Source organism: Ranitomeya variabilis, chromosome 7 (assembly GCF_051348905.1).
Source record: "Ranitomeya variabilis isolate aRanVar5 chromosome 7, aRanVar5.hap1, whole genome shotgun sequence".
Classification (NCBI taxonomy): domain Eukaryota; kingdom Metazoa; phylum Chordata; class Amphibia; order Anura; family Dendrobatidae; genus Ranitomeya; species Ranitomeya variabilis.
The window spans coordinates 177,031,445-177,056,086 of record NC_135238.1 but is presented as its reverse complement, the minus strand read 5'-3'; the positions used below and the strand labels follow the sequence as shown (position 1 = coordinate 177,056,086).

Sequence of the window (24,642 nt, the reverse complement as noted above, 5' to 3'; positions counted from 1 at the left end):
TGACACAGACAGAGCCACCTGTGTCCTGCGAGCCGGCGGGTTCTGCGTCCGGAATTCCGCCGGGGTGCAGCAGTGGCTCGCTTCCGGGTCCAGCAAGCAACGGCTGAAGGACGTTCCGCGTGGAGGGGCCGGGCAACATATGGCTGGGCGGGGCTTTCAGCGGGGACTCCGTCTCCTCCGTCCCCTCTGTCTCTGGATCGGCGAGTCGGCGGCCAGTCCCAAGTAAGAAAAAAAAAATAAAAAAAAATTGCCGTCGGATCCTGGGGGCCGGGGGGCCCCCAGAAGTCAGGGGGCCCCGGCATCTGCCCGACCCTGCCGTCCGCTGACGCCGGCCCTGTTATGGCCCCATATAGTGCTGCAGGAATGTTATGGTCCCATATAGTGCTGCAGGAATATTATTTACCCATATAGTGCTGCAGGAACGTTATGGCCCCATATAGTGCTGCAGGAACGTTATGGCCCCATATAGTGCTGCAGGAACGTTATGGCCCCATATAGTGCTGCAGGAATGTTATGGCCCCATATAGTGCTGCAGGAACGTTATGGCCCCCATATAGTGCTGCAGGAATGTTATGGCCCCATATAGTGCTGCAGGAATGTTATGGTCCCATATAGTGCTGCAGGAATGTTATTGCCCCATATAGTGCTCCAGGAATGTTATGGCCCCATATAGTGCTGCAGGAACGTTATGGCCCCATATAGTGCTGCAGGAACGTTATGGCCCCATAGATGCTCCATACAGACACTTGCCCCATTTGCTGCGATAAAAAAAATAAATCACATACTCACCTCTCTGTCGCTCAGGCCCCCGGCACTTTCAATAGTCACCTGCTCCTCGTTCCGGCGCCGATCTGTCTCCAGCACTGACGTTCAGCAGAGGGCGCGCACTGACCACGTCACCGCGCCCTCTGACCTCAGCGTCACTGCTGGAGACAGATCGGCGCCCGGAACGAGGAGCAGGTGACTATCGCGCAGCGCTGCGCTCCCCTCCCCGTATACTCACCTGGTCCTGCCGCTGTGTAGATCCTGCTTCCCCAACGCCGCAGCGCTTCATCCTGTACTCAGCGGTCACATGGTACCGCTGATTACAGTAATGAATATGCGGCTCCACCCCTATGGGAGGTGGAACCGAATATTCATTTACTGTAATGAGCGGGACCATGTGACCGCTGAGTACAGGAAGAAGCTGAAGCTGCTGCTGCCGGCGCCGGGGAAGCAGGGACTAGGTAAGTATTTTTAGACAGCCCCCGCTCCCCCTCACCTGCCGACCCCCGGTATGACTCGAGTATAAGCCGAGAGGGGCAATTTCAGCCCAAAAAAGTGGGCTGAAAATCTCGGCTTATACTCGAGTATATACGGTATATATATTTGTGGCCAAAACTGTTGGCACCCTTGAAATTGCTCCAGAAAATGAAGTGTTTCTGACACAAAATTATTGCAATTACACATGTTTTGTTATACACATGTTTATTTCCTTTGTGTGTATTGGAAGAACACAAAAACAGAGAAACAAAGGCAAATTGGACATAATGTCACACAAAACTCCAAAAATGGGCAGCACAATATTGTTGGCACGCTCAACTTAATGTTTGGTTGTGCATCCTTTGAAATACATAACTGCAATCAATTGCTTCCTAAAACCAACAACAAGCTTCTTACACCTCTCAACTGAAATTATGGACCACTCTTCTTTTCCAAACTGTTCCAGGTCTCTCTTATTTGAAGGGTGTATTCTCCCAACAGCAATTTTAAGATCTCTTCACATGTGCTCAAAACTGTATCCAAAATCTTTTGGTTATCTTCAGATTTCATGATGTGTTGCACACAGTCAAGGTACCAGTGCCAAAGGCAACAAAACAGCCCCAAAACATCTTTGAATCTCCAACATATTTGACTGTAGGTATTGTGCTCTTTTTGTAGGCGTCATTGCATTTTCAGTAAACAATAGAATTGTGTTTTTACCAAACAGCTCTATCTTAGTTTCATCTGTCCACAAAACACTTTCCCAGAAGGATTTTACTTACTCACCTACATTTTGGCAAACTGCAGTCTAGCTTTTCTATGTCACTGTGTCAGCAGTGGGGATCTCCTGGGTCTCCTGCCATAGCAATTAATTTAATTCCAGTGCCAATGGATAGTTTTAGCTGACACTGATACACCCTGAGCCTGCAGGACAGCTTGAATTTCTTTGGAACTTGATTGGGGCTATTTATCCACCATCCGGACTATCCTGCATTGCAACCTTTCATCAATTTTTCTCTGTCATCCACGTCCATTGAAATTAGCTACTGTGCCATGGGTTGTAAAGTTCTTGATTATGTTGAGCACCATGGACAAAAGGACATCCAGATGTCTGGAGACTTGTAACCTTGAGATTGTTGATATTTTTCAACAATTTGGGTTCTCAAGTCGTCAGACCGTTCTCTTCTCTTTCTTTTCTCATGCTTAGTGTGGTACACACAGACACACAATCCAGAGAGTTAGTCAACTTACCCCCTTTTTATCTGGTTTCATGTGTGATTTTCATATTGCACCTACCTGTTACTTGCCACAGGTGAGTTTAAACAAGCATCTCATGTTTGAAACAAAGTTGTTTACCCACAATTTTAGAAAGGTGCCAACTATTTTGTCCAGACCATTTTGGGAATTTAGTGAGAAATGATGTCCATTTTGTCTGGTTTCATGTGTGATTTTCATATTGCACCTACCTGTTACTTGCCACAGGTGAGTTTAAACAAGCATCTCATGTTTGAAACAAAGTTGTTTACCCACAATTTTAGAAAGGTGCTAACTATTTTGTCCAGACCATTTTGGGAATTTAGTGAGAAATGATGTCCATTTTGTCATTTTTATCTGTTTTTGTGTTGTTCCAATACACACAAATTAAATATTCATGTGTATAACAAAACGTGTGTAATTGCAATAATTTTTTTTGAGAAATACTTCATTTTCTGGAACAATTTCAAGGATGCCAACATATTCGGCCATGACTACCACATTTCCACTATAAAAAAGGAACCAATGTTTCCAAATAAAAAATATTGGATTTCTACAAACTAGGTATCGTTTTTACAGGGGAGATGAATTCCCATACAGCCATACCACTACTTCCTTATGTAAAAACTTGCTGACAGGTGCTCTTTAAGGAGGGATTCCAGTCTTGACAGGATAGGGGTATTTGTCACAAAAAGGAAGCTATATCCTTTGTTTCCCTTGCACTCTGCATCACTCACATAGACAAAGGGTCTAGATTCCCTTCTAGATTTCTGCTTGTGGAGAGTGCCAAGCCGGTGTAAGAACGCTTATAGACCATGCAATGTACAAATATCCTCTTCAGAGAGGTAGCGGACTAGAACGCTAGTGCCACCAATTGATGGTAGCAATCCTAAAAGTTAATACGATATTTACCCTTTAACTAACGTTGCCGCATGACTTAAGGTAAAAAGCAAAGCCAGGCACTCTATTTACAGAAACGTGTTTCAGGGTATTTACCCATCAGTAGTGCAAAACAGGAGGTTTGATTTGGCAAATTGAAAGACATTTGACAGGGAGTCTAAGGGGGAAAATGTATAGGCATGTGGCAAGGCTCATTAAAGAGTCAATATTCTCTTTTAGAATTACTACCCAAATAGATGGTAATAAAGTTCTAGTACTCGTCCTCTCTGAAAAGCATATTTGCATATCACATAGACAATGAATGGAGTGGCATAGCGCATTTATGACCAGCTGTTCCATATTGTTCCCCTTGTTCAGGCGATCAGTGGGGACCTCAGCAGTGAGACCCTCACCGATATAACAATAGTAACCTGTTGAATGGATAGGTGATTATTTTTGAAGACTAGTAGGAGGAAGGAAAGCACTGACTTTTTGAACATTGCAGTTAAAATAGTTGATTCACATTTCAAAGAATACACTTTCAGTCTTGTTGCCAACCATTGTATTGTGCTTGCGCACATCTGCATAGCAATCTATTATTAAAAAATATGGTACAATAAAACATGACTGAACACTTATGAACACAAAGAGCACGACAGCTGAGAATCAGGAAATGTTGCAAACTACAAATAACAATTACCAAGCACTGGAATAACAGTAAATACAGGAGGTGAAATAAGTATTGAACACATCACCAAAGAAATCAAACCATAGATGTCCATTAGTGATGAGTGAACATGCTCGGACACTATCAAAGCATCCGGGAGTGCTCGTATATTATGTTTGAGTCCTTTTGGCTGCATGATTTGCATGCTCGGATAAGAGGTTATCTGCCCACGTTCGCTCATCAATAATTTACAGCAACAGTGTTACGTGTAATAATGAGAAACTAAACAGTGAAAAAGTATTTAACACACTTACTGAAATCTAGTTAATACTTTGTACAACAACAAAAAACCTTTGTCGGTAAGGACAACTTCAAGACGCCTCCTGTATGGGGAAACTAGGCGCATGCATTGCTCTCGTGTTATTTTGTCCCATTTTTCCACACACTCTTCAAATCCTAAAGGATTTGAGCTGTAGATGTGGGCTCCTTCTATGAACTCTGAGCTTTAGTTACTTCCCCAGATTTTCTATGGATTCAGGTCAGGTGATTGGCTGGGACATTCTAGCAACTTTATTTTCTTTCTCTGAAGCCAATTGAGAGTTTCCTTGGCTGTGTGTTTGGGATCATAGTCTTGCTGAAATGTCCACCCTCATTTAATCATCATCATCATCCTACTGGTAGATGGCAGCAGACTTTATCTGGGTACATATTTCCATTCATCCTTCCTTCAATGAAATTAAGTTTGCCAGTGCCATATGCTGAAAACAGCCCCACACCATGGTGTTCCCACCTCCACGTGTCACTGATGGTATGGTGTTTTTGGTGTGATATGCATTGCCATTTGGCCTTCAAACATGGTGTGTATTATGGCATCCAAAGAGTTCAATTTTGCTCTCATCTGACCAGACTATATTCTCCCAGTATGTCACAGGTTTGTCTAAATGTTGTTGAGCAAACTTTACACGCACTTGAACATGGTTTTTTGTTCAGCAATGTAGTCTTGCATGGTGAGCGTACATACAGGTCATGCACGTTGAGTGCTTTACTTATTGTTTTCTTTGAAACAATGGTACCTGCTGATTCCAAGTATTTCTGTAGCTTTCCACGAGTGGTCCTTGGCTCTTGGACAACTCTTCTGATAATTCTTTTCACTCCTCTGTCTGAAATCTTGCAGGGGGCACGTGGTCATTTCTGGTTAATGGTGAAATTATGTTCTTTGCTCTTCCATGTTATAGCCCCAACAGTGCTCACTGGAACCTTCAGTAGTTTTGAAAATTCTTCTGTAACCAATGCCATCAGTATATTTTGCAACAATAAGGATGATAAGGTCTTGAGTCAGCTCACTGGTTTTACCCATCACGATACGTTTCTTGTGTGACACCTTGGTAATGAGACAACCTTTTTATAGGTCATCGGTTGAACCAGCTAATATAAACCATTTTAGATTTTAGTGTAGGGTCTCGCAAGACAATGAGGACCCCTGACGCGGGTTGATAGCTTGAGTATTTGTGCCAAAATATTGACCTAGATACCATATGTATTTAATACATTATCATCCGTTTATTGCACATTGTTTCATTTTTATGCATCATGCAACTAGACCCTTTAGTGTTGGTTGGGTTAGCTGGGGTATCTGTCCTTGTGGGGTGCACTTATATAGTGCTGGGCAGCTCACCTGATCTAATAGTATTGATAAACACTGTGCACCACAAGTATCTATGTGACCTGCACCCTATGCAAGCCTCATCTATGTGCATTTTTAATACTAGGCAACCGCCCCCTCCATGAATTGGTAGGTTTGTGAGTGGTTGTTTCATCAGTATTTTGCACCAGTGCTGCCCCGGCTTTTATCATGGTGGCCTGATGCATCCTGTTGGTGCATTGGTATTCTGACATGGTGTTGGAAAGGCTGTTTCTTTTTCTACCCCATCTGTGAGTAGCATGATATAGGGGCAGAGACCCTGATTCCAGCAATATATTATTTGTTGTGATAAAACAGTTTTCTCTGATGTAGATGTGGCTGTGCTGTGAATGCTGAGCCCTGTATAATCCCACCCACAGACCTGATTGAAAACCTTCTGTGTACACTGTGCATAGGTAGAAAGCTGAAGATCGGTGGTGAGGGTGGGGTTATACAGAGCAGCTGAATATGGGGAACGAGACATCTAGTCCTGTAGTGATAATCTCCTGCTGATTAAACACAGGTTTTATTGAAACATAAGTCTCGTAAGTTACACATCACTGGAACCAGGCTCATAACCCCTACAGCATGCTGCTTTCAGATTACATAGCAAAAACCTGGTGACAGATTCTGTTTAAGGATATCATGAAATCATCGATTTATTGTTTCCAATAAAAAAAGATTGGCCTCTACGGATTAATGGAATACATAACACAAGAATTGAAGAAGATTTTAAAGAATAAAACTAAGACAATTAGCTCTACAACACCAAGGAGACTTAAAAAAAACTAGATTCAAAAACCAAAAAATGTGAAAATAAATTTCTGGTCACGTTAAAATATTGTCTTACAACTGAAGATGACAAAACACTTGGACTGCGGTTTGCCATGATGCGGCATCATACAGTCTGCTCAGAATGTTAGCTCAGAACCTTGTGTTCAGTTTTGTACATTTTTCTTTAGCCACAATAAGTCAATGTGTGAGTTTTGGATGTGGGGCCCTTGTCTGTTTTTCTACCATTGTAGCTAAAGTATCATGTCGAGTATAAGAAACATTCACAAAAGCCATATTTGCTCACCTAATGGTAACACTCCGTACAGGACGAGAAGCTGTTTGACGTCACTAAGAGATGGCATTGGTTCTATGTCAGCCTGGCGCAACGTAGTGCCTAAATAGCTATATTCACCTGGAAGAAAAACACAAATGTGCCCAGTTATTAATGCGGTTTATTACCGTACATGATATTTATAGCAAATATTCAATATTTTTACTATTTTGAAACTCTAGCTCGCCTTCCCTACTTCTCAATGACGATGAACAATCCTCCACAATTCCAGAAATAAAAGTTTAGTAAATATTCATCTTTCAATTTTTGTGCCCAGCAGATACTTTTTGAATCACTTGCTCTTCTATCTACGGTAATACCTCTTGCTCTTATTTCTTTGCAGTAAAAGGTGAAAGAAGAGGTTGTAGCGTAGGCTCAAAGTGGGCAACGACGACATGACTGGGGCTTGTAAGAAAAGTTTCTCAATCATTTTGCAGTCAGTCACTGAGAAAAGAGTACAGTATAAAAACATCTCTGGAGTTTTACTATAAGGAAAATGTTACCGAGGTGACTATGCAACTTGTTTAATACTGTTATGATAAGATAGCCATATATACAGTTATGGCACAAAGAAGTACTAAGAGCTAGAAAACTGCTCCTTGAGGCTGGTACGTGAGGTGACAGTTTCCTCACGTACCGGAGACACTGACACACGTAGACCCATAAAAATCAATGCATCTGTGCAGATGTCATTGATTTTTTGCGGACCGTGTCTCCGTGTGCCAAACACGGAGACATGTCAGTGTTCGTGGGAGCGCACGTATTACACGGACCCAATAGAGTCAATGGGTCCGTGTAAAACACGGACCTCACACAGACGTTCTCCGTCTGGGGTCCGTGTGCGTGCAGGAGACAGCGCTACAGTAAGCGCTGTCCCCCCCACATGGTGCTGAAGCCGCGATTCATATGTTCCCTGCAGCAGCATTTGCTGCAGAGAAGATATGAATAATAGTGTTTAAAATAAAGATCTATGTGTCCGCCGCCCCCCCACCCCCTGTGCGCCCCCCCGCTGTCCTGAAAATACTCACCCGCTCCCACGTTGGCTGTCACTCCTTCCTCTCTGCCCCGCGCCTCCTACTGTATGCGGTCACGTGGGGCCGCTCATTTACAATCATGAATAGTCGGCTCCGCCCCTATGGGAGGTGGAGCCACATATTCATGACTGTAAATGATCGGCCCCACGTGACCTCATACAGGAGAAGCCGCGGCCAGACCAGGAAGCAGCGAGGGAGGCGGGTAAGTATTTTCAGAACAGCGGGGGGGCGCGCACAGGGGGTGGGAGGGAGGCGGACACATAGATCTTTATTTTAAACACTGTTATTCATATTTTCTCTGCAGCAAACGCTGCTGCAGGGAACATATGAATTGCGGCTTCAGCACGATGCAGGGTACCACACGCGTGGGTACCACATGCTCCGTGTGGTACCCACTCGCCATATGGGCGGCACACGTGTGCCGCACGTTCCCAGGCACACGGACACAGATAACTCCGGTACCGATTTATTCCGGTACCGGAATTATCTGGACGTGTGGGACAGCCCTGATAGTGATGAATGAACATTCTCGGCGATACTTGGATCTCACTCAAGGATCTAGGTGCTCGGATCTGTTCGGCACTCATCGAGCATTGGCGGGTGCTCGGACTGAATGCTCGGACTACCCCCCGCATATTTGGCACCTTTTACACAGCCAACAAACACGTGGAGACTGTCTACCAGTCACTGTAATGGTGTAGCCATCTTGGTAGTGGCATTATTGTGATTGGCTGGCCACATTACCCCATCAGAGGTTATAAATGGACTGGCGCCACACTTAGCACTGTGATGCCATTGCACAGCTCAGGGACAGTTGTGATTGGAGGGAGAGAGTAGTTGTTCAGGTTTGTTTGTGCGTAATTTCATTAATCAGCGTCCTCTAGTGATGCTACTGGTGCTGAAGTTGAACCATCCTACTAAAGGTCCCTTTAAGGGCTAATCCCTTAGACCACCATTATACTTGTTACTCAAAATGAGCATCCGAGAATTAAGAATTGCTTGGCTCGAGTAATGAACATCCGAGCACTTTAATGCTCATCCCTACTGCTTACCAATAAAATCTGACAGTTTGACAGGCTTCGGTTTGATGAGAAGACCTTCTGTGACCAGCTCCTCATACAGTGAGTCAATTGTCCTGTAGATAGAACAATATATATATATAATTCAATGGATGTAACTTATTATAATAAAGCATTGCAAGTGGAAACATCATCTGCTAATTACTTAAATCTTTCAGTGATGACTCATCAGGGGCTGCAGTTTTATTTTAAAGGGAAGCTGTCATGTAAAAAAACACAATTAACCTGCAGATATGGGGTTAATCTTCAGGTCAATCATGTTCTGAAACTGCCCGGCGCCTGCACTGAAAGCCCCACTGCCAGGAGAAAATTCACTTTATTTCTCCTGCAGGCTCAGGCCTTCAGTATAAGGGTGCAGATGGCTTTTCATAGGAAGTCAGATGGCGCTGTAACCGCGCCCCGACACTGACCGACAGCCTGCTCTAATGCTGGGCTGGCTGTCAGTCAGTGCCAGGGCGTGGTTACTTACAGAAGTGACATCATTAAATTCTGCCGAAACCTATGTAGAAAAAACCCTAGTTCATATTAACAAGTGAGAAACATACATGTTTAATGTGACAGATTTATATATGTTGAGCCCTATGTGCCCAATTTGTCCTTTACCTGATGTCTTGTCACCTGTTTAGGTTTTTTGGTCTTTAGGTAAAATACTAAAAGTCACATACCTGTCTGGTGTTAAGTCCTTTTCCTTCTTTTTCTTTCTCTTTCCACTTTTCTTCCCTTTTTTCTTTTTCTGTAGTCAGACATATTTAGGTAGTGTAGACATAAAGGTATAACTTATGCATTTACACAATAATCATAAAGAATGCTGCTGTTACAGCATTCAGTGCATGAAGCTGGCTTCACTATTTCAACTTCATTTTAATCGATACATCTTGGAATAATAATAACTTTCACGTTTGGATGTGATTGAATAAAACGTTCCTGTGCTGAGATAATCTTATAAATGAGCCCCTGCTGTGTACTGTGTAATGACTGTGTCTGACCGTACAGGGACATGGTCTGATCATACTACATCTCCTGGGCAGAGGAGAACGCAAAAGAGAGTTATACAGACAGGACAGCACGGGATCACAGCTGATTCTTTTTGTGAGATAAAACATTTCCCGGCCTGTTTTTAAACAATGTTTTACTTCAAAGAAAGAATCAGCTGTGATCCCCTGCTGTCCTGTCTGTATCTTCGGTATGATCTGTGGTATGATCAGACCTTGTACCTGCTGGGTCAGACACAGCCATTACACAGTACACAGCAGGGGCACATTTATAAGATTATCTCAGCACAGGTGTCATGTCGGACGCTGTTCAGACCAGGTCGTCCGACAGACAGCGGTAATTCCGCTTTTGACCACTATTTACTCATTGGCATCTGCTAGATTTTGTCTAGCTGTTCCGGGGTTAATTTACCTGATCCTCGGATTGGAAGCTGGGCCATTTCCATGGCCTTTAAATAGTTCTCCTGATCATTGGGTGTCGCCGATTATAGCTTCTGTCTTGCGTTGTTATCTCAGTCTGGAGTGGAGAGCTGGTGGTTGGAGATTCGTTGCTGGTGGTGTATATTCCTTCGTCTTATTTACTCCTTCCTATATTTGTGTTTATTTTGCCCTGCACATTTATAGTGTATTCCTGAGTGTCTGCGGCGTGGTGTATATTTTCCTTTATCCTTGTCTGTGCTAACTGTGGGTACTTAAGTATTACCTCTTCACTGGGTGGTGGGTGGAGGTTTCAGCCTAGGACTGAGCTCAGGAGTTAGGGTGAGGTTCGAGGCCTGAACATGCACACCATCAGTGTAAACTTCAGGTAGAGGGTCAGTCAGGATTTCCCTAGTCTTAGGGAAATTGCAGGAGCCCGGGTTATTAGCTCTCGCTCACCAAGTCTCTCCCTGACATTATAATCGGCCCAACAACAACTAAAAAAAAAAAAAAAAAAAAAAAGGGTTTCTTTTTTTTTTGTCATGGATCCCATGACTTCCATAACCCGCCAGTTGGAGGCGCTGTCCCTACAGGTCACTGAGTTGAGGGGGGCAGTGCAGCAACAGGGACTAGCAGTGTCCAATGTGCAAGCTGGAGCGACAGGAAGAGTTACTGAGCCTAAATTTCCGTTGCCTGAAAAATTTGCTGGGGAACGCAGTAAATTTGTTTCTTTTCATGAAGCTTGCAAACTATATTTCCGTATGCGCCCGATATCTTCGGGTAATGAGACTCAGCGTGTGGGCCTGGTGTTGTCATTGTTAAGTGGTCCCCAAGCGTGGGCGTTTTCTTTGCCATCTGATTCTGCGGCATTTGTCTCTGTGGAGAGTTTTTTTTCTTCTCTTGGGAAAATCTACGATGAACCAGATTACGGTTCGTGATCCATACCCTATGCCTCTGATACCAGTTTTGTTCAACCAGGTGGCAGGTGCTAAGTGGTTCACCAAGCTTGACCTCAGGGAGGCGTACAGCCTCATAAGAGTCCGTCAAGGTGATGAGTGGAAGACGGCTTATAATACCCCTGAGGGTCATTTTGAAAATTTGGTGATGCCGTTTGGGTTGACTAACGCACCTGCAGTGTTCCAACATTTCATCAATGATGTGTTCTCGCATGTTTTGGGGAAATTCGTTATCGTGTACCTAGATGACATTCTCATATATTCTTGCGACCGTGAGGCTCATTTAGATCATGTCAGGCAGGTGTTACAGCTTCTCAGAGAGAATAAGCTGTATGCTAAACTTGAGAAATGTGTATTTTCTGTTCAAGAGTTGCCTTTCTTGGGTTATATTGTGTCTGCTTCTGGTTTTAAAATGGACGCCGCTAAGGTGCAGGCGGTGCTGCATTGGGAACGTCCTGATAACCTGAAAGCACTTCAGCGGTTCCTTGGGTTTTCTAACTACTATAGGAAATTTATCAAGGATTTTTCCATCATTGCTAAACCGCTAACTGACATGACTAAAAAGGGTTCCAATTTCTCTGTTTGGCCTGAGGCTGCTGTGCGCGCATTTGAATTTCTTAAGAACAGTTTTGTTTCAGCCCCCATTCTTGTGCAGCCAGACGTATCTAAACCATTTGTTGTGGAAGTCGATGCGTCTGAGGATGGTGTGGGGGCGGTACTATCTCAAGGCTCATATTTGAGTGGTTTACGTCCGTGCGCCTATTTCTCCAAGAAACTGTCGTCCGCCGAATGTAACTACGATATCGGCAACAGGGAGTTGTTGGCAATTAAGTTGGCCTTTGAGGAATGGCGACACTTCTTGGAGGGGTCGGTCCATCAGGCAACTGTTATTACCGATCATAAGAATCTGCTGTATTTGGAGTCAGCCAAGCGTCTGTCCCCCAGGCAGGCTCGCTGGGCATTGTTTTTCACGCGGTTCAATTTTGTGGTCACTTACAGATTAGGGTCTAAAAACACTAAGGCGGATGCTCTGTTCAGGTGTTTTCCGGGGGGAGAACCTCGGGAGGATCCAGTACCCATCCTCCAAAAGGGTGTTGTGGTTTCGGCTCTCACTACCGAGGTTGAGGCTGAGATTGCCGAGGCTCAGGAGGAGGTACCATCTGAGCTTCCCATCAACAAATCTTTTGTTCCGCTTCATCTCTGCCTAAAGGTTTTGGCGGAGCATCATGATGCCGTCCTGGCTGGTCACCCAGGGGTTAGAGGTAGAAGCTGGGCCATTTCCATGGCCTTTAAATAGTTCTCCTGATCATTGGGCGTCGCCGATTATAGCTTCTGTCTTGCGTTGTTATCTCGGTCTGGAGTGGAGAGCTGGTGGTTGGAGATTCGTTGCTGGTGGTGTATATTCCTTCGTCTTATTTACTCCTTCCTATATTTGTGTTTATTTTGCCCTGCACATTTATAGTGTATTCCTGAGTGTCTGCGGCGTGGTGTATATTTTCCTTTATCCTTGTCTGTGCTAACTGTGGGTATTTAAGTATTACCTCTTCACTGGGTGGTGGGTGGAAGTTTCAGCCTAGGGCTGAGCTCAGAAGTTAGGGTGAGGTTCAAGGCCTGAACATGTACACCATCAGTGTAAACTTCAGGTAGAAGGTCAGTCAGGATTTCCCTAGTCTTAGGGAAATTGCAGGAGCCCGGGTTATTAGCTCTCGCTCACCAAGTCTCTCCCTGACAACAGGAACATTTTATTTATACACATCTAAATGTGGAAATTATAATTATTCCAAGATCTATTGATTAAAATTAACTTTTGTTCTTGGGAAAACCCTTTCAAGTATCAATTTAGCAACAGTATTACAACTCTTCATCAAGAGTTTTACTAAACTAAACCTAGTTCACATGTGGGGGCAGCCTGGAGAGCTGATGTGTTCCATTCTATATTTCGCCCTCCCTCAGGGACAGAGTACCAGACTGCAAAGTTCGATATTTCTGTAAGTTTCTCCCTTTATTTTATAACTGTTTTGCATATTTATATGTCTTTTTATTACCATATTTTTATACCTTTTTCTTACTGTAAGCACTGAACCTTTTTGCATTAAAGCATAAAACTTTAACAAGTTGAAGCTTGAATGTTCTAAAAGAATCCATTGCCTTAAACTGTATGATCCGTATGAGTGGTAGACAGTATTAGTACTATTTCCGGGACTCATCGCCCGAGTATTCGGTGAGTGGTGGCAGCGTGTATGAGTGGGTGTGTGGCCTGGGTCGGTGTGTGATTTATGCTCCCATTACAGCATAGGACAGAGGTTGAATGCTGGACTGGTGGGGAGATAGATTAACCCATGCAGGCACAACCCCAAGTCACCTGCTGAGAGCGGATACATGACAAATTAGTGACGCCACGGAGAGGGATCCGTGACAACTGGATCCCATTCGATCTTAGTGATAGCTGCAGTTCGTAAGATTGCATACAACTTAATGTATAGATGTAAACTTCAGGTGGAATTAAGCAGTTAAAGGAAATCTGTCAACAGGTTTTTACTATGTAATCTGAGGGTAACATGATGTAAGAGCAGAGACTCTCATTCCAATGATGTGTCACCTACTAAGCAGCTAGTTGCAGTTTCAATAAAATCAGTGTTTTGTCAGCAGGAGAGAGGACTAGTTGTCTTGTGGCATGTAGTCCTACTGCTCTATGTAACCATGCCCCCACCACTGATCAGCAGCTTACTGCCTATGCACAAAATCAGCCAATTAGTGGTGGTGGCAGGGTTATAGAAATCTCAGCATTCAGAAAACTGCAACAGAAAAAACAATGACTTGATCAAAATGACAGGATGCAGAACAGATCAATAAGTGATACATCGCTGGGATCAGGGTCTTTGTACATTATGCTGCTTTCAGATTACATAGCAAAAGCCTGGTGACAGATTCCCTTTAAAATCAACCTGAGCTGGTTCTGCAGCATTTTTGGCAGAGACTACTTTAGGCAAAATCCAACTGTAATATAGACACTTTTAAGATTTTGTTCTGCTTGCTGATTCGAATGGTCACCATGATGACTATTCATGGGCGATTTGCATGCTGGCGAACATTTAACGACTAGCTTATTTTCCTACTTCTCTCCAATTTTCTAACTTATATAGTTTTAGGATGCATTGTTGGGCCAAAATCGGCATGTCTAAATGCCCAATAACTTTGTAGCAAACTACTTTCAACCAACAACATTGGATTATAATCAGATAACTGAGTATTAGACCAAATTTGCACATTTAGTATTCGGTCAGTATTTGGTCAGTATTTGTAAGCCAAAACCAGAAGTGGAACAATCAGAGTAAAAGTATAATAGAAACAAGTCACCACTTCTATATTTTTTATCCACTCCTGATTCTGGCTTATAAATGCGGAACGTGTGATCGTGGTCTTAGTGTTTACTGTAGCTTAGTAGAGTTGGCAAAACTACAGAAACATTGGTGGCCTTAGCTTATAAAGACTAATTATTCTCTGTAATATATCCATGGTTGGGGTCAGTCGATGCTGATGGATTTTACTATAGCTTTATTTGTCTATTCCAGAAGATTTGTATCTCTACTTACCAGTATATAGAAAGTTACCTATAACTTGATTTGTAGCCAATCTTATTTGGGAATCAGTTCTAGTAATTCTCATCATATGAACTGCACATAAAGAGCCAATTATTCAAAGTCTGTCTTCAAAAGATTAAGACAAGCACTTTCTAAACTTTTCAGTGACCATGGAAATGCGGATTTGTATAACCCAAGTAAACATAATCCTTATTAATCTCCATAGTGCTCTATTGAAGGGAATTAAACTTTCCTTTGCACATTTTACGATTTAATTGTCTCTGGGGTACACTAGCCATAATCCTATTACTCACCTTCCCTCCTTTCTTCCCTTTTTTCTTTTTGTTTTTATCTCTGTCTACGGCCAGTTTCAGGTTTTGGAGTTCTTGTCTCATTAGTTCATCCACCTTAGTAAAAATCAAAATGATGTACGGTAATTGCTTTCATTTATTTTTTCTTTCATAGATTTCATAAATGACAATCTGCCGATATTTGTGGATTATTTAAGCGTTCCTGTCATAATGACTCCAGAATAGGCAAAATAACTTCAGGAGGGATATAGTCATCTGAAGGCTACGTTACCACGATGAGCTTTTGGTGAGTTATTGATGTTGCAGATTTTCTGCATCAGTTAAATAAATTAGGTTACTTGTGTCTTTTTCATTGTATTTTTGTGTGTTTTTTTACATGTGTTTTATGGCATTTCTGATGTTGTGGTTTTTGCCTGTTTTTAGTATGTCATGTTTTACATAAAGCTACTTTGTTTTTAAAACGTCCTGGTATTTGGCTTGGACAAAACTTTATTGATATAGTCATGAGCAGATTAAATGCGTTTTTGATGTGTGTCCACAGCGGAAACAGAGTAAAAACACATGTTCGTTTTTTTATCTGCGGATTTTCCACATCTAATGCAAATCTATGAGAAAATTTTGCACATAAAACTCACTATACCCACAAGAGAAATTGACATGTTGCAGATTTGAAACAAGCACCTGAGTAAAAGAGAAGCACAGTGGACAGGAGATTTCTATTAATTCCATCCAATTTGCTGGAACTGTTAGGCGCTGCGTTGTTTACACAGGGAAAATACACAGCGTGAAAAAATTAACCAAAAACTCATCGTGGGCACACAGCCTAAGAGAAATTTGAGACTATACACGTTGGATTAATGTGAGTTGACCAGGCCAATTATTGTACTTGGTGGTTTCCCAAGCCTCCTTGGGTTTTGTCTTTAGTGGACATAAGCCACAGCCATCCACAGCCGTTCCTTGTTCAGAACACATGCTGATCTGAGCATGCATGTATACTGGTGGGTATGGGGGTTGTGAAAATTAACTGCTGAGTGAAGTCTATGGCCCCCATAGACACTAGACTAAAGTCTCAGCATTGGCGGGCTCAGGCTACAGTCTAATGTGTATGGGGACCTCTTGACTCTCCCCCAACAGATGATGTCAGCAGTGAGAAGTATTTAGCTGGTTGGATTTCAATGGCCAGTCCTGAGATAAGGCACTGCGAGTGGAGACTGGGAGTGGCTCATTCATAGAGAAGATAGGAGTGATCGGCCGAGCTGCAGGTTCCAGAGGGAGATGGGAAAGACAGCTCTTGGCCGGTTATTCGGCCTTTAGACTGTAGATCAGCCAAACCTGTATTCGAATCTCTTCTTCCACTTCCTTCCTCTTATCTTCTTTGATGAGCTCAGAATCATGCGTCTGAAATAGATTCCAAGACTCTTTCCGATTTAGCCAAACACCTGCAAGAGAATCAGACGTCGAAAAGTGAAGAACAATGCAAAGATTGACCTTCATGTTTTATCTGTTAATGTGTTTGAGTTGCGCTAAAACTTGGAGAGCCCGGCCCTCTATTATCATCTGAACCAGATCCAAGATATATAATGGAGGCTGGCAGGTGTGCTGTCTTTTGTAATTTACACTTTTCATTAATAACCTCACCTTCATAGCTGTCATTTGCAGATGATATGTCAGGCAGAAATTGGCTTGGCTTCATTTTCCAACCTGGTTCTTCCTCCTAATGGGGTTAAGAATAAATGTAACGTAACATGTACAGCATAACATACTGTATACTCATTTATTTCTTTATTTTGTTGATTGACGAATCCACAAAATGGGCATTTGGAATAAGCATTTTAAAAGCTATGGCAAGCAACGCTCTTTTATTTAACGGGGTCCACAGCTTTGGAAATCTTAATTTGTTCGAAGGCTCCCCTGCTCATAACCTTGTCATAGGGATAGCTGTAAAGAATAGAATGAAAAATCCCTTTGTTCTTGAGCAGAGAGTGGACTTTTAATAATAGGTAGATAAAAGTTGCTTGTTTTTACAAGCATTTTGCAATTTTACATATTAAAGAAGATGAGACAACCATTTAAATATGTCAGTTTATGTAGTGAAGTCATTAGTATGGAATCTCTAAGCAGGTTTAATAAGAATGCTATTTCTATGGAGTCATATGGCAGTGATATGACCAATGCTGGCTAAACACTAAACAATATCCTGATTTTTTGTTCTCCCGCATATTACTGATATAATGGAGAAAATATGCCTGATGGGGTGACAAGTCTAATTCTCGCAAGTCGATAAGTGGAAAGTAATAAGGGTTCATAAGTTCATGCTTAGAAAGCACGGATGATGGAAAAGATAGTGATCACGTGCGATTGTATAGATATATAGTTCATGTGCAGTTCTTCATACATTTAATTAGAGCACTGCTTATTTTAGTGCAGCAGAGTTTTCAATTATCCATATATGAAAGGAATTATCCCATCAACTAAAGGTTAATAATCTGTTTTTCAAAAAGGGAAAAATAGCCAAAGATTTCTCTTATATTATTCTACTATTCTTTCTATTTATTAGTACAGTAAAACAAAAACAAATATATATATATAATTTATAAAAATAATATTTTATTAAAAAAGTGTAAAAAAATATATAAGCGCTAAAGTAAGTATGACGAAAATTATGATGTAATTGAAACAAGGCCTTTTCTTGCTTTTATTTAAAAAGCTGCAGCAATTACTAATTTTCTATATTTACTTTATTACTCATTATTTGCTGCAGCAATTACTAATTTTCTATATTTACTTTATTACTCATTATTTATACAGCAGCTATATTTTTTTCGCAGTGCTGTTATGCAATGTATTCATTAAATCAGTAAAGTTTTTATACTTTTAAAACTTCTCTTTTAGTGATGAGCGAATATACTCGTTACTTGAGATTTCTCGAGCATGCTCGGGGGTCCTCCAAGTATTTTTTAGAGCACGGAGTTTTAGTTTTTCTTGCCAGAGCTGAATGGTTTACATCTGCTAGCCAGCATAAGTACATGTGGGGGTTGCCTGGTTGCTAGGGAATCCCCACATGTACTTATGCTGGCTAACAGATGTAAATCATTCAGCTGCGGCAAGAAAAACTAAATCTCCGAGCACTAAAAAATACTCGGAGGATCCCTGAGCATGCTCGAGAAATCTCGAGTAACGAGGATACTCGCTCATCACTATTCTCCTTCCCAAATTATACACCTTGCCTGTCCAATAAAATGGAGGAAAGGCGCTAGAGAGACCATGCTGCTGCAGGAGAGGCAGAATCCAGAATTCTGGCTCAAAATATAAGCTCCATGTTGCCTGTGCACACAGTATTTCCATTGAAGCTGCATTTTGCGCTTCTGAAATGCTCTTGCTTTAGTAATTGTGGACGGGCATTTTACCTTGTCAACCATTTTGAAGCCTATGGGCAACTATTTTTTGCAAACAAGCAAAAAAATAAATACATGTCTTCTCCTTATTGCGACTGCTAAATTTTTTGGACTGTTTTGCAATAACAGCAAACCTTTACTGCTGCAGACCCACAGCTATGAAAACATCAAAAATTGGAGTGAAAATGGGTTTATTCTGAGCTGCCGGCAGAAGAGTGATGAGGAGTCAGAAATCCAGGAATGTGGTTTATTGGTCATCGCTCGCTGTGGTTTGCCCTGATGGAGAAGTGTCACACTTCGAAACGTGTTGACCAATAAACCACATTCCTGGATCACTGACTCCTCATCACTCTTCATCCGGCAGCTCACAATGAAACCATTTTCACTCCAATTCTTGATAAACAATGTCATATAACCACTACAGCAGATCAGTAGCTGCTGATTGTCTGCAGCTTATGTCATTTTCTATGGATGGAAGAATAGTATTTCTTCTGCTCGGAGGTAGTTGTAAAGGCTGCAGCTGATCGGCGGCCGCTGATTAGCTGCAGATTCCAATGACATTGTTCATGGAGACCGGCGGGGGGACACAGAGTTGAGAGAAGAACAATGGTGCCGATCCACCAGATTTTTTTTACTTTATACATCAACCTAGGGGCCATTAATAAGGGATTGGTCAATAGTGTTTAACTAAGATTATTTTACAAACGTAAACACTTTTACCCATTTGGAAAGACATGTATTTTTATTAATGATGGCCCTAATATAATTCTCTACCAAGTCTTGGATAATTAGCTGTCCTATAATGCTGTCAGGTCTCAGCTACTATATAAGTACTGTAGGGAAGTTTTATGGAAAGTGGGCAAAGAACCAGCTTCCAATTTGTTTAATATTAAATAGCACTGTTGGAAAACACATTTGTATGTCAGGAAAGATTTGTGGCAACAACGTCCAAATATTAATCCTTTAATAATTCCTGTCCTTCAAGGAGGATGTTAGGAGCCGATTTTTTGTTATTTCTGGGGCCGGGGAAAAGGCTGATGGTGAGAAGACTACAGTTACACACTGATTAAATGCATATTTTCAGAGATTGCCATCAAATTGTAACCACATCTTTCCTCTCTGACCTATGGGGCGCACTTGGCTTTCTTGGAAATTTGGCGTCTATTCCCTATACTCCCCTGAGCCATCAATCCCTCTGATGCCAGTTTGTGTCATTCAACAAAATACACAAAATTTGACTTTTTTCAATATTGAGCCAAGTGTCACTTTTGCTCAAACACAATCTAATATATCACCACCTAAGGCACATGAGAAATATTATCTTTATGATATTAAAGTACAAAGAAAATTCATATTGTAAGAATGTTGCTATTTTTTCAGCTCTCTATTATCATTTCCTCTCAATATTTTGCACAGAGATATTTTAGCAAAGTTATCCAGCTTTAGAAAAACACAGACAGCAGGCTTCCCCGGCAGTTGTGATTCTGATCAGAATAAATTACAAGCTGGTCTCCTTTTTGAAAAGGTAAACAGGTAGTATTCTGCTTTTATAGGATAAATACATAAAAATTTACATAGAAAAATATAGGACGTTCCAGGTTGTACAGACTGATGCGACTGCTATGGAGCCATTAAAGGTGAGGGTATAGAAAAGGTTGGCTGGATTTCTTTTTGTTGATGGATGGTGAGAACATACGCAAAAAAAACCTATCTCCACCCATTGACTGTGGAGAATTACCCCAAAGTTAAGGACTTTAAACTCCAAGGTGTTCCGCCACAGAATGTACATGTACAGTATTTACTTTCTTGGCTTCCTATAGCATAATTCCCAACCTACTACAGATGTGAGAAAAAGTGTTTGCCCCCTGATTTCCTATTCTTTGGCATGTTTGTCACACTTAAATGTTACAGATCATCAAACAAATTGAAATATTATACAAAGATAACACAAGTAAACATAAAATGCTGTTTTATAAGTAAAGGTCTTTATTATTAAGGGTAAAAGAAATCCAAACTTACAGGACCCTGTGTGAAAAAATGATTGCCCTCCCCCCTTGAAAACATAAACTAACTGTGGTTTCTCTCAACTTTGGGAAGCTGAGTTCAAATTCCCTAGCCACACGCAGGCCTGATTACTGATACACCTCTTCTCAGTCAATAAATCACTTAAATAGGACCTGCCTGACAAAATGAAAAAGACCAAAAGAATCCTCAAAAGATGAAAAGCTGGACTTCATGCCGTGATCCTGAGAAATTCTGGAACAAATGAGAAATAAAGTGATTGAGATCTATCAGTCTGAGATCAACAATTGAAATCAACAATTCTGCAAATATGAGTGGGACAAAATTCCTCCAGAGTGTTGTAAAAGATGCATTGCCTGTTATCACAAATGCTTGATTGCAGTTGCTGTTGCTAAGGGTGGCCCAACCAATTATTAGGATTAAGGGGCAATCACTTTTTCACAGAGGGTCCTGTAGTTTTGGATTTCTTTTTCCCTTATAATAAGGAAATTCATTTAAAAACTGCATTTTGTGATTACTTGTGTTATCTTTGTCTAATATTTAAATATGTTTGGTGATCTGAAACATTTAAGAGTGACAAACATGCAAAAGAATAGGAAATCAGGAAGGGGGCAAACACTTTATCACTAGTGTTGAGCGATACCTTCCAATATGCAAAGGTATCGGTATCGGATTGGATCGGCACGGCAGATATCCAAAAAATATCGGATATCGCCGATACCGATACCCAATACCAATGCATATCAATGGGACACAAAATATCGGAATGATTCCCAGGGTCTGAAGGAGAGGAAACTCTCCTTCAGGCCCTGGGATCCATATTCATGTATAAAATAAAGAATAAAAATAAAAAATATTGATATACTCACCCCTCAGACGGCCCCGGCTCTCACCGGTCCAAGCGTCTGCCTCCGTTCCTAAGAATGCAGGGAGTGAAGGACCTTCAATGACGTCGCGGCTTGTGATTGGTCGCGTGACCGCTCATGTGACCGCTCACGCGACCAATCACAAGCCGCGACGTCATCGAAGGTCCTTCACTCCCTGCATTCTTAGGAACGGAGGCACCGCTAAGAGCCAGGGTCCGCCGGAGGGGTGAGTATATCAATATTTTTTATTTTTATTATTTATTATTTACATGAATATGGATCCCAGGGCCTGAAGGAGAGTCTCCTCTCCTCCAGACCCTGGGAACCATACGCACCGCACACTTCCGATTCCGATTTCCGATATCGCAAAAATATCGGAACTCGGTATCGGAATTCCGATACAGCAAATATCGTCCGATACCCGATACTTGCAGTATCGGAATGCTCAACACTATTTATCACACAACTGTATACACTAAATTCCTACTCCCAGAGATGTCCAGCTAAACAAATCCTTCTTAGAATAAAACCCCCCTTCAGCAACTCACTGACCACTGTGGGTTGCTTGAATTCTAAATTGCCACTTCGGTGAAAACAGCAAATATGGTGGAGGCTTAAGGATTTTTGGGGATGTTTTGCTGCCTTTGGCACTGGGTGCCTTTATTGTGTGCAAGGCATCATGGAATCTTAAGATTACCAAAGGATTTGGGGTTGCAATGTAGTGCCCAGTGTCAGAAAGCTGGGTTTGCATCCTAGGTCATGGGTCTTCCAGCAGGACAATGACCCCAAGCATACTTCAAGAAGCACCCAGAAATGGATAGGAATAAAGTGTTGGAGAGTTCTAACGTGTCCAGCAATGAGTCAGGATCTAAATCCTATTGAACAACTTTGCAGAGATCTTAAAATTGCCGTTGGGAGAAGGCACCCAAATTATGTCCAATTTGCCTTTTTTTCCCTCTGTTTTTTTCTGTTGTTCCAATAAACACAAAGGAAATGCACATGTGTATAGCAAAACATGCGTAATTGCAATAATTTTTTTTAGAAGAAATACTTCATTTTGTGGAATAATTTCAAGGGTGCTAACACTTTCGGCTATGACTATATTTAGTCTGTTGAGCCTTCAGTATGCTATCGTCTTAAGGTGACCAATCAAAAAACGCCAATTCGGCCGACGTAATACTAATTACAATTGTATCACCAACTTTTATAAATGCACTCTGCGTAAGGTATACATCTTTAGGATTTCTTAGCTTAGTTTCCTAGCGTACTGGCATGTTTCTATATGGTTTTTCAGATGCCTCGTTCTTGCATTAAAGAAGCGGATCGTTTTTGCTACATATGCAGAGAAGTCACTTTTGCGTCACACAGGTGAAACGTGACTACCATTATAAGGAAAGCCTACAACCTGTATTTTGGCTGAAAAATAGGAGATCAGAACAAGAGTTTGGCTCCATGCATAAGCTGCAATAGATGTGCATCATATCTTACCCTGTGGTTGCATGGGAAGAGACAATCTATGCCTTTTGCACAGGGCCGGCTCCAGGTTTTTGAAGGTCCCGAGCAAAAGAGTCTCAGTGGGCCCCTTTAACACATACCATGATTCATGAGGCACAGATACAGCAGAGAAATACAGGGATAGTACAATGCCAGATTTCACTTCTTACATGAATGATAGGTAGCTATTGTAAATTCTACAATACCATACAGCAGAGGGGCTTTATATAAGTCAACCCCTTATACGCCAATTTTTGTGACCTATTCCCTCTTCCTCAGTTACCAGTAGGCATTTTATTGTTAGCTGAACTTGCTGCAAAGAAAAAACTGCATACATTGAATATGACAATTTTTTAATGGAAAATGTGTACTGAAAGAAAAAGGTAGGCCTTATAAACGGGAGTCACCACTTACATGAATGAATAAATAACACAGCTTTATTAAACATATATGCAGGAAACAAAACACACTAAAAACATTTAAAACAACAAAGGGATATGCAATACCCCCATATTTACACAGAGCCTGTAATAAGGCAAAAGACCGCACCTCCCACAACAGGGTATAATTCACATGTAGATAGTTCAATAACACCTGAATGGCGCAAAAAATATAATTACAACCTGGCCAGTCCCATAAGATAATCTTATTAAGCACCGTAAGGAAAAAATACCGTCAATGCCACAAAAGACGTGATAACATGCAGGACAGGTAAATGCCCATGTAGGCCGTGAAGGGCAGAAATGCTGGTTAGTAAAGACTAATACAAAGGTAAGTATACTGACCCATGTCCACCTTGCATGAAACCAACCGCCCGAAATAGAGATCAACCAATGACCGTCATGTCCCTAAGGTGCCAGTGTAAAGCAGGGTCAGGCCAGGTCAATAGGGCATGTGTACCCTGTGGGAAAAAGAGGTGCGGACAGAGGCACCCAACGCGTGTCGCCACTAAGCTATGGCTTCGTCAGGGGTAGTGCCCCACTGTCCTGCCTCCTGCTTAAATATCAAATGAACGGTACACTTACCGAAAGCAGCTGTGAGGCTGCTGGGAGCGCCACATGGAGATTCAGAAATGGCATCTGAAAGTGCAGGGCCCGGTGTGTAGGCACTGCGCATGCGCCGGCCTCACAGAGCGGAAGTAGGCAGTCCGCTCTGAGTTGCCAAGGCAGCACGCACACTGCAGGGAATGCGCTTGCCAGCCCAGAAGAAAATTCACTGGAAGTCTCCCCTCACAAGCCACACCTCCATTTACGTTGTGCCCGGTGGTACAGAGCTTCTTCAACGCTGTTTGTAGAGAGGTACACGACCTTAAGCTTGATCCCATTAGAGGGAAAAATATAAGTAAAAAAGATCAGATTACTTTGGCGAGATTGGGCTCTAATAGGGATTTTGTCATCCGTGAGGCGGATAAGGGGGGCAATTTGGTGATTTGGCCGGTTGACCTTTACACACAAGAAGCCTTGCGCCAATTAGGGGATAAGGAGTGTTATCAAGTACTTCCCTCTGATCCCACGTGTGTCTTTCAGGGCAAACTGAAACGTCTACTGGAGGCAGCGTATACACGGAACATCATCAATAAACGAGAACAGGATTTTCTTAGTAACCACCATCCCAGGACTCCCACCTTCTACATGCTTCCGAAGGTGCACAAATCCTTACAGGCCCCT

General features: G+C 42.0%; 1 protein-coding gene across 3 annotated transcripts in view; it reads right to left on the bottom strand.

Annotated features, from left to right (window-relative positions):
* DRC11 (dynein regulatory complex subunit 11) overlaps nt 1-24,642 on the bottom strand; it is a 237,768-nt gene that overhangs the window by 21,926 nt on the left and 191,200 nt on the right. For all 3 annotated transcript variants that reach the window (XM_077272350.1, XM_077272351.1, XM_077272349.1), the window contains 6 exons: nt 16,837-16,912; nt 16,531-16,637; nt 15,202-15,294; nt 9,607-9,674; nt 8,915-8,997; nt 6,802-6,909 (listed from right to left, as the gene is read on the bottom strand). In XM_077272350.1, coding sequence (XP_077128465.1) covers nt 6,802-6,909; nt 8,915-8,997; nt 9,607-9,674; nt 15,202-15,294; nt 16,531-16,637; nt 16,837-16,912 — 535 coding nt within the window. The remainder of the gene's footprint in view (nt 1-6,801; nt 6,910-8,914; nt 8,998-9,606; nt 9,675-15,201; nt 15,295-16,530; nt 16,638-16,836; nt 16,913-24,642) is intronic.